General features: G+C 41.9%; 1 protein-coding gene and 1 long non-coding RNA gene across 2 annotated transcripts in view; both read left to right on the forward strand.

The window, feature by feature from the left end:
• The first annotated feature begins 1578 nt into the window (after window positions 1–1578).
• On the forward strand, window positions 1579–3538 carry LOC134446420 (uncharacterized). Its single transcript, XR_010034417.1, has 3 exons — window positions 1579–1660; window positions 2127–2396; window positions 3450–3538. It is a non-coding gene; the product is annotated as an uncharacterized LOC134446420 (long non-coding RNA).
• A 480-nt stretch (window positions 3539–4018) lies between these two features.
• The window catches only part of LOC134446379 (NACHT, LRR and PYD domains-containing protein 12-like), a 10822-nt gene continuing 4209 nt past the window's right edge, over window positions 4019–10631 (forward strand). The window contains exon 1 of the mRNA XM_063195743.1: window positions 4019–5660. Within this exon, the coding sequence (XP_063051813.1) occupies window positions 4105–5660 (1556 nt within the window). The 5' untranslated portion in view covers window positions 4019–4104. The remainder of the gene's footprint in view (window positions 5661–10631) is intronic.

Below are 10631 nucleotides of genomic sequence, written 5' to 3' on the forward strand. Positions count from 1 at the left end.
GCAAGGTGGAAAGCAATCACGGATGCAATTAGCCTAGAACTATCTACTACGGATATGCTTCCAATTTATTTGGCGGAGAAGAGAGGTTTTCAACATATGCTTAAAGGTTTGGATGCGCTGCTTCCTTGCCTGTATAATCTTAACCAACATAATGTGAGTTGAAAGGAATCTCTCTCCCTCCCTCTCTCGCTCACAAACACACACACACACACACACACCCAAGCACACGGAGCACTCGGTCTCTCGCACGCTCTCTCTCTCTCCCTCTCACCCTACTCGGATGGGTCTAGTTTAATGAGGAGACTTGTGGTAAAGTAGCCTAATAATATCTGTGTCTGAACGCGCCATGTCAGTAAAGATCTGTGAAGCAGTTCGGAGAAATTACCCACTGTAAAACTAGTTATAATCCTGTGCGAATGCGACCCTAAAAAAAATTAAAAATACAAATGCATTTACAATGCACTTAAAATACAATACATTAATAGTATATTTTCTAATACCACACTTTAGCACATTACTTTAAAAATACAAATACACTTAAAATACACTTAAATACAATACACTAATAGTATATTTTCTAATACCACACTTTAGCACATTTCTTTTAAAATACAAATACATTTAGAATACATTTAAAATACACTTAAAATACAATACACTAATAGTATATTGTCTAATACCACACTTTAGCACATTACTTTAGAAATACAAATACACTTAAAATACACTTAAAATGGAATACACTAATATATTTCTAAAACCATATTTTAGCACATTACTTTAGAAATACAAATACACTTAAAATACACTTAAATACAATGCACTAATAGTATATTTTCTAATACCACACTTTAGCGCATTACTTTAAAAATACAAATACACTTCTAATACACTTAAATACAATACGCTAATAGCATATTTTCTAATACCACACTTTAGCACATTACTTTAAAAATACCAATACATTTAAAATACACTTAAAGTACAATACACTAACAGTATATTTTCTAAAACTATATTTAAGTACATTACTTTAAAAATATACATGTATTTAAAATGTGATTAAAATACACTCAACTATAAGTATATTTTAAAAAAACATATTTAAGTACTGTACTTAAAAAATATAGTGTACTTAAAATATACTTATCGAAAATTAAATATATGTAAAACACACTTAAGTACAAACATTTTTGACCTGGGTAATAATGCACTTTGTAAAGGATACCTGTAATGTTGCTTTAAAATCGAGTGACAGCTAGGATAGCAGTGCATTGTGGAAAGCTGGCTCTTATTATCGCTAGCTGTCATGGCTAACTCAAAATAAACAAAGGTCATTTTGCTTCCTGACATTTAACTGGTCACTGGTTACTCACATGATTTGAATCCATATCCTGCATTTTTCATCATGGGCTTCAGAAATGGAGAGAATCTCACTCCGAAGCCCGGTGATTGACTGTGTGAGTGGTGGGACTCATGTGAGGGCTAAAACTGATGAACAAGTCTCTGGTTATTATTTTCTCGTTTCATGATGGGCTTCAATGGGATGAAAAACTACAAATTGCTGTTCCCTGGTCAATGTTAGCTGGTGATGCTGAAGAAGACGTGAATGACTCCCAAACAGGCGAGCAAGAGACCGAGGACGGTGTTGGGGCAGCAGGTGAGAGATGCCATCGTAGTGCAATAACCATGTCTTATTATGGGTTTCAATGAGAGAATAGACTACACACTAGGCTTACTGAAGAGGGCATTTTTGTAGTTCAATAGCCACATCTTATAATGGGCTTCAAGGAGAGAAAAAAAACTACAAATGGCTACCTGAATATACCTCAATACCCATGTCTTATAATGTGTTTCAATGTGAGTAAAGGCATCAAATAGATTCGTATTATTACTACGTATTACACATGGATATCAAATCTTGATGAACATGAATAGAATATAGCAAGTGCGTGTGTTTGTAATTTTATGTTATTGTAAAGCTTTAAACCAGATGTCTGTACACAGATTCTAAAAAGTCCGGATCCTCACCGACACAAAACACAAGCACATCAGTCACAAATATTTGCCCCTGTGCCTCTCTTCAGAGTGTTTCTTGACTACCTGAAAAATATGTTTCCTCACAGATCGTGTGTCTAAGGGTCGCAGGGAGCTGATCAACAGGATTGGTGAGGCCTCTCTCAAAGCTGCTCTGGACGGCCTTCAGACAGAGATCTCTGGTAGATCTGCTGTGATTACGCGTTATGAGTCAAACATGGTTTTGCAAAAACACCTCGTGATTGAAGACCAAGTGAGGTGCCTCGTTGACATGTTGTGGAACAAGGGCGAACTGGCCTGTGAGAGATTTCTTGATGTTCTTGCAGAAGTGGACCCTGCCCTCTGGAAATACCTCTTTGGTGAGTGGCTTAATCTGATCGATGATGGGCTTTTTATTTGTTCTACTTTTGGGAGTTTAGAGAGTGCATGCCCTCTTACACATGCATGGCAACCACAATGTACAGTACAATAATTGTATTCTAGAAAGCTTTCTGTTTGTCAGCATAGAGTGAAGATTCAACCTAAAGTTACTCCTTTTTCACTCTACAGACCCTCTGAAGTAGTAGTGTAGTATGGGGTCCATGGAGATTCCAAGGTTTCTGATGAGGGAGTGAAAGAGAGGCCATCGCTACAGATTGAGAAGTTCTGAGAGGTGGGAAGGAAGGACTTTGGGCCAAAGATGAGGGTTGTAGCTATTTACTTGGAGGAAGTAACAATTAATTCGGGTTGTAATGTCAGTAAGTTGGAGAGGATGGCAGGAGAGATGGTTTTAGTGGTGATGTAAAGCTGGGTATTGTCAAAATAGCAATCGAATTGGAGTCCATGGCGTTGGATGATGTGTCCAAGGGGAAGATTGTACAGAATGAAGAGAATGCTGCCCGAGACTGAACCTTGAGGGTGTTGAGTTGCAGTGGTTGTTACAAGATGTTTTCACAGGAATGTAAAGGTTGATGGAGACGGGTCTGTAGTTGTTGAGATCATCAGTTGAAGCCACGTTTTACAAGGAGAGGAGTGATGGCTGCCAGTTTGATAGGTGGGGGGACAATGCCAGAGGTGAAGGAGGAGCTCATGATGTCTGTGTTGAGGGGGATGAGGCAAGTTTTTGAATTGAAAAATGATATGAGTTCATTTCTCAGGGGTGAAAGAAGATGAAATGTTGTCGTGAGGTTTGAGGAGTATAGCTGTTTCTTGAGCTAGTTCCAGGTTATGAGATTTGAGGAGTATGTTAATGGTGGGGAACAGAGAGTGTGGGTTTGAGGAAGCAGAATGGATGATGCCAGAATAGTAGCTGGAACATGCGTTGTTAAACGCTGATTTGTAGGATAGCATGTGGTCTGTGAGGCGGCGTTTTGTTGGAGTTATTTCTTGAGCCAACTCTGGGTAAAGGGTCACAGGTTTCCTCTGTCCTCCAGGTGCTGAGACCTCAACTCTGGCACAACCAGCAAAGAAGCCTGGTATGTTCTGCTTACTCTTTACATTACTTTTACTATCTATCCGGTAAGATAATACATACTCCCTTTAATAGGCACACTATATTTACTACGTAAACTGGGTAACTAGGTAAAGTATTCAAAAGAAAAGCATGATTTCATAAAGTGGGGGCATTTCACGGATCCCACTATTAACTGTATGTGTGCACATTTTCTTTATCTGTGCATTTTATTTGAATAAATCATATCTTGATAGATGGTCTCCTACAGTTCTTTAGAAATATCTGTATATATGTGGAAACATTAATGCATGTGTGTTTATGATGCATGTGTGTTTTGAACCATCTATATATTAGATGGGCTGTTTCCAAAATGCCAACAAGCGCTCAAAGAAAAGCTATCTAAGAAGTTCCAAAAAGTTTGTGGAGTCATCCCAAAGCAGGGACATTCTGAATCTCTGGAGAAGATCTACACAGAGCTATACATCACGGAGGGGGAATGTGTTGAGGTCAGTACTGAACATGAGGTCAGACAGATTGAGATGGCTTCGAAGAAAAAGACAACTGAGGGGGAAAAAACTATCAAGTACACCGACATCTTCAAGCCCATACCTGGAAAAGACATCATCAGAAGAGTGATGACAAAGGGAGTAGCAGGAATTGGGAAGACAGTCTCTGTGCAGAAGTTCATTCTGGACTGGGCTGAAGGAAAAGCCAATCAGGATATTCACTTCCTGCTTCCTGTGCCTTTTCGGGAGATAAATCTGATGAAAGAAAAGGAATACACTCTCATGGAATTCATTCATCACTTCTTCAGTGAAACAACCGACCTTATCTTCTCCACGGATGAAAAATACAACATTGCCTTCATCTTTGATGGTCTGGATGAAAGTAGGCTTCGTCTGGATTTTGAACATAATGAAGACATCCGCAAAGTATCAGAACCTGCCTCAGTGGACATCCTTCTGACAAACCTCATCAAAGGGAATCTGCTCCCCTCTGCTCAAATATGGATCACCTCCCGACCAGCAGCAGCCAGTCAGATCCCATCTGACTGTGTGGACAAGGTGACAGAAGTGCGGGGTTTCACTGATCTGCAGAAGGAGGAATATTTCAAGAAAAATATTGACGATCAAGAAAAGACCAGCAAAATCATCACACATCTGAAGTCATCCAGGAGCCTCTACATCATGTGCCACATTCCAGTCTTCTGTTGGATGGCAGTCACTGTTCTGGTGTCTATCCTGACTGAAGGTAAGAGTGATGATTTTCCAGCTTCGTTGACCCAGATGTACATATACTTCCTCATCATACATGCCAAGCACATAAGTCAGAAGTACAAAGTTACCTGTAACAAAGACACAGACATCTGTGATCAGAATGCCATTCTGTCCCTGGGCCGACTGGCTTTCCAGCAGTTGGAGAAGGGCAATCTTATCTTCTATGAAAAGGACTTGAGAGAGTGTGGCATGGATGACAAAGAGGCCTCAGTATACTCAGGAGTGTGCACCCAGATCTTCAGGGAGGAGTCCGGGCTGTACCAGAAGAAAGTGTTCTGCTTTGTTCATCTGAGCATTCAGGAGTTCCTTGCAGCTTTATATGTGTTTTTGAACTTCAGAAGGAAGTCTGTAAAGCCTGTAAAGTCTGTAAAGTCTGTGTTTCTGAACTTCTTCAGAAGAGAGAGGGGCACCTCTCAGCTTCAATCACTGCTAAGTGCTAACAGACTCCATGAACTACACCAGACTGCAGTGAAACTGGCTTTAAAGGACGAACATGGACACCTTGACCTTTTCCTGAGGTTTCTTCTGGGCCTCTCACTGGATTCCAACCAGAAACGCCTAGAAGATCTTCTACCACAAGAGGGACACTGCTCACTGGACACAAAGAAAACAGTCACATACATCAAGAAGAAGATCAGAGAAGCTCGAAACCCAGAGAGATGCATCAACCTGTTCCACTGCCTGAACGAACTGAATGACCAGTCTCTGATGGAGGAAGTCCAGGGTTACCTGCAGAAGGCAAAAGAAGAAAGAGAGGATCTCTCTCTTTCCCAGCTGTCAGCTCTGGCCTTTGTGATGCTCATGTCAGAGCAGGACGTGGAGGAGTTTAACCTGGTGGATTATGGATCTAATGCCAGATCAGATGCAGGTCTACTGGTGATGCTGCCAGTGGTGAAAATCTCAAGAACAGTAAAGTGAGTATTGCTTCCTTGAGTAATTTATTGTGAAATCAGTCCCTTTTTGGGGTGGAGCACTGGTGGCTTTTTAGTGACAAGTTAGAACACCAGAACTGCATTTGTCTGAACCTGGGATCAATATTGAGGTGTAAACTGACTAAGGAAATCACCATTATGACAGGTGTTTGAGTCATTTGATTTTTTTAACTTAAAGGTCGAAATTATTTAAGTTTCCCTAATAGTCCAGCGGATGGGTGAATCGATCGTGCACTTTTGAGTAAAAGCATAAAATCGGTACACATATACTTCTTCATATGCTGATTAATAGTAGCATTGAAGGCATCGCGATAAATGCATCATTTTCACAATGGCTGCCAAATCAAATATGGCCTACCCATATTAGTGAAACCATTATGCACTGCATCATAAAACCCTGAAATTTGGTAAATATACTTTATGATGTACTTATTAACATTAGAAATGATTTTTTTGTGTAAAACCAAAATTGAAATATTCAAAATGGCCGCCAATCCAATATGGCCGACCCAAATAACAGGAATCATCAATCCATTATCTTTGCAGTAGAAGCATGAAAATTGGTACATATTTCCTTGTTTTTGTACTGATTAATATTAGATGTGGAATTACCATGAAAAATGCAGAATTTTCAAGATGTTGAAGGAGAGCATTGAGCACATCCCAGGGAAAGGTGCAGGACGAAGGCCAACTATACTTTTCAAAGCGAGAAGTCCGCACCCTTAGAATCCATTTTGTATTTTAATTTTTCATGGCAGGATAACGTTTCGATCTCCTTTCGACCTACGTTTCGAAACGTTATCCTGCCATGAAAGAATTAAATACAAAAAAAGGATTCTAAGTGTGCAGACTTCTCACTATGAAAACTACATGGCCACCAAATCCTATATAGCCAACCCATATTAACTACCAGGCATTTTGTGGTAAAAGCATGAAAATTGGTACACAGGTACTTCTTAATATGCTCATTCATATTAGAAATGAAGGCATGAAAGAAAAAGATCTGAATTAGCTGACAAATCAAATATGTGTGAAACCACCATGCACTTTGTAACAGGAGCATGCAATCAGCACACATATACTTCTTGATATTTATACTGTGCTAGAAGTGTAGGTGCTGCAAAACAAATCGCTATTTTCAAAATCAAATATGACTGACCCATATTGCAATTCAATACAAGAAGTATTTATATAGCGCAGTATCATATTCATGAAGTTGACTCAAAGCGCTTTAAAAGTACACATACATACACATTCACACACCAGCTGTGGAGGCTGCCGTATGCACCAATTGTCTGGGGTTCACATGAGAAAGTTTGCACACGCACACACACACACACATCCGGCAGGTGAGTTGTGAAAATTTGCTACTACCACCAAGATCTGCACCCGCGGCAGCTCCACCCGGGCCCGCAACCTAGGCTTCCGCGCCACCACGGCGGCCCTCCTACTCATCGTGGCTTAAGGGTTGCTCTCTCTCTTGCCGGCGACGGCCGGGTATGGGCCCGACACTCCAGCGCCATCCATTTTCAGGGCTAGGTGAGTTGTTACACACTCCTTAGCGGATTTCGACTTCCATGGCCACCGTCCTACTGTCTATATCAACCAACACCTTTTCTGGGGTCTGATGAGCATTTGGTTCCTCCCGCAGTGCTACTTCTGCTTACCAAAAGTGGCCCACTGGCCACTCGCATTCCACACCCGGCTCCAAGCCAGAGAGCCGGGCTTCTTACCCATTTAAAGTTTGAGAATCGTTTCGGCCCCAGTGCCTCTTGTCATTCGCTTTACCGGATAAAATTGCAAGCGATCGCCAGCTATCCTGAGGGAAACTTTGGAGGGAACCAGCTACTAGATGGTTCGATAAGTCCTTCGCCCCTATACCCAGGTCGGACGACCGATTTGCACGTCAGGACAGCTACGGGCCTCCACCAGAGTTTCCTCTGTCTCCGCCCTGCCCAGGCATAGTTTACCATCTCTCGGGTACTATCGCGCACTCTTGCTCCACCTCCCCGACGTAGTGGGCGAGACAGGCCGGTGGTGCGCCCCACGCCGGAGCGGCGGGATCCCACCTAGGCACGGCGCAGGCCGGCCTTCACCTTCATTGCGCCGTAGGGGTTTGTCAGGCCCTTTGACTCGCACGTGCGTTAGACTCCTTAGTTCGTGTGGAAACGACCGTAACATAGCCTAATATTGTATATAGTTATACTATGTCGTTTTCACAATATAATTTACATACTCTGAGGTGACCTTGTGGTCCCCATGTACCAACTGTGCCATTAACCATTCATTCAAAGTTTATGTAAATCTTTTAATTAGGCATTATTTAAGGGCAGTCATGGGTGAGCGGTTAGGGCGTCAGACTTGCATCCCAGAGGTTGCCGGTTCGACTCCCGACCCGCCAGGTTGGTCGGGGGAGTAATCAACCAGTGCTCTCCCCCATCCTCCTCCATGACTGAGGTACCCTGAGCATGGTACCGTCCCACCACACTGCTCCCCATGGGGCGCCACTGAGGGCTGCCCCCTTGCACGGGTGAGGCATGAATGCAATTTCGTTGTGTGCAGTGTGCAGTGTTCACTTGAGGGCTGTGGAGTGCTGTGTCACAATGACAATGGGAGTTGGAGTTTCCCAATGGGCTTTAACTTTTTTTAAATTATTATTGTCAGTTTGATTGATGTTGGCAATAGGATATAACATGCCTGGGAAATCCCATGCTGCTTTGCACATACGTTCTGATCTGAAAGACAGCATGGATTCCATCCCTCAGCGAGGGTCCCAGATCTTGGGCTCCAATCAGAGAACAGGAAAGGATGATAAGGCGATGACTGCAGTTTGTTTGAATAGACTGACACGATTGGCTATGGGCTATGCATATGCCAAATGACACATTCGTAACGCCCAATAAATTACCATAGGCAATCATAACCACACGTTTCCTAAGAGAAATTTGATACGTAACCTCCAGACTCTCATTTGTGGGATCAACTGGTGTTAACCAGGCAAGCTATACCATACAACTTACATGGGATAGACAGAATTGCAGTTTGTTCAAAAATCTTGTTCAGCTAGAAATGGTAATCAACTATTGCTTTTTTTTAAGTAAGCAATCATAACCATGTCCACGAAATGAAAAAAACAAATGAACTTTCTCTCTAGCAATCTAAAATCTTGGCACTTTTGAATTTGTAGTCATGCGAGGCATATTTAGCACAAGGTCTATGAAGTTGTCACCAATTGCTAGAGGTACTCTATATCCAACAACCCCCCGAAAACCTTGAATTTGTACTTAACACTACTACCATATTACCAGTCTGTGATTTGTCGGAAAACCAGTGATATTACCATATTACCCATTTGAGACCTCAAAAATGTAATTGGTGTACCTATTCAAGAGTTTTAGCACATAACATGTGGTACAAATCTGTCCATCTGTTCAAAAGTTATTGTATGTATTTGGTGTTTCATGTTTTTACATTTAAGTGCCTGGAAGATTTATTGATATGGGTTGGTTATATTTGATTTGGCTTCCATCTTGAAAATTCAGCTTTTTTGCTATGCCTCCATTTCAAATATTAATCAGCATATCAAGAGGTCAATGTGTACCATTTTCATAGCCTAGCCAGCCAGACCCGTACAGCAAAAAAGCTGTACCAGGGTCTAGGAGGGCTGGGCAGCAGTGTGGGCGGGATAAACGGTTGCTTCAGGACTCAACGCCACGCAATTGGATGGCAAACAACCAATCCCCACACACTTCTGTGTAACGTCACAGCTGTCTTGTGAAGCGCCAACTCCGAGCTGTCGTAGCAGTGAATGCGTGTGATCACCACAGCCACAAACAAGTTTCCTAATAAATCGTGTTTTCACTTACATAGTTCAAAAATGCCTCGTTTTCAACCACACGGCCCTTCTTGATCATCCAGCGAAATGTTGAGCAATTTGGGGCTTGTTAAATGGTTATATTTATGATTGTTGTCAACATGGCATGTTCGGTGTTAGCTAGCTAGCTGTATACCCATAACTAATACACGGCTGGATATTAGCTCTGTGTAATTGACGACAGATTGGCTAGCCGCTAGCTCGGCAGACTCTAGGTGTCATTCCCATCTATTTAGTAAGCGACTTACAGACTTTCAAAGCTCCCAAATATCTCGTTTTTAATGACATGGATCTTATTAGTATTTGGGGCAGGGCAGGCATAAAATACAAGGCTGGATACCTAGCTCTGTGTTATTGGCGACAGGTTAGCTAGCCAGCGAGGGCCCCTTTGTAGGTGGAGCGGCAAATTCGAGCCGTCGTAGCAGTGAATGCATGTGATGACCACAGCCACAAACAACGAAACAAGTGTCCTAATAAATCGTGTTTTCACTTATACAGTTAAAAAATACCTCGTTCTCAACCACATGGCCCCCCTTGATCAACCAGCGAAATGTTGAGCCATTTGGGGCTTGTTAAATGGTTATATTAAGACTGGATACCTAGCTCTGTGTTATTGACGACAGGTTAGCTAGCCACTAGCTTGGTAGACTATGCCATTCCCATCTATTTAGTAAGCTACTCAAAGACTTTCAAAGCTCCCAAATGTCTCGTTTTTAATGGCATGTGTCTTATTAGAAATTGGGGCAGCAATTTCATTCTACACCTACAGTAGTGGTCTGATAATAGCGTGTGACTATCTGGTCCTGTAAAATGCTCAACTTAGCTTACCGAGCTAGTTTACAACATCGAATGATTAAATGGTATTGTGTTGTGATCTATTTGTGTCCGATAAGTTCATGGTGTATTATTATTACATCAATCCATGTCAGACACGAAATGTTTTATCATCCAGGCTTTTTAAATTAAGTGCACTTTCGTGCTGTACGTAGCACGGAGGGACACCATGCTTCTTCTTAGAAAGTTTCCTGTTTACTAAGTAGCCCGGCCCCCCTCGCGATTTGATTGGCCCTGTCATCGGA

Source organism: Engraulis encrasicolus, chromosome 1, assembly GCF_034702125.1.
Source record: "Engraulis encrasicolus isolate BLACKSEA-1 chromosome 1, IST_EnEncr_1.0, whole genome shotgun sequence".
In the NCBI taxonomy this organism is placed as follows: Eukaryota; Metazoa; Chordata; class Actinopteri; order Clupeiformes; family Engraulidae; genus Engraulis; species Engraulis encrasicolus.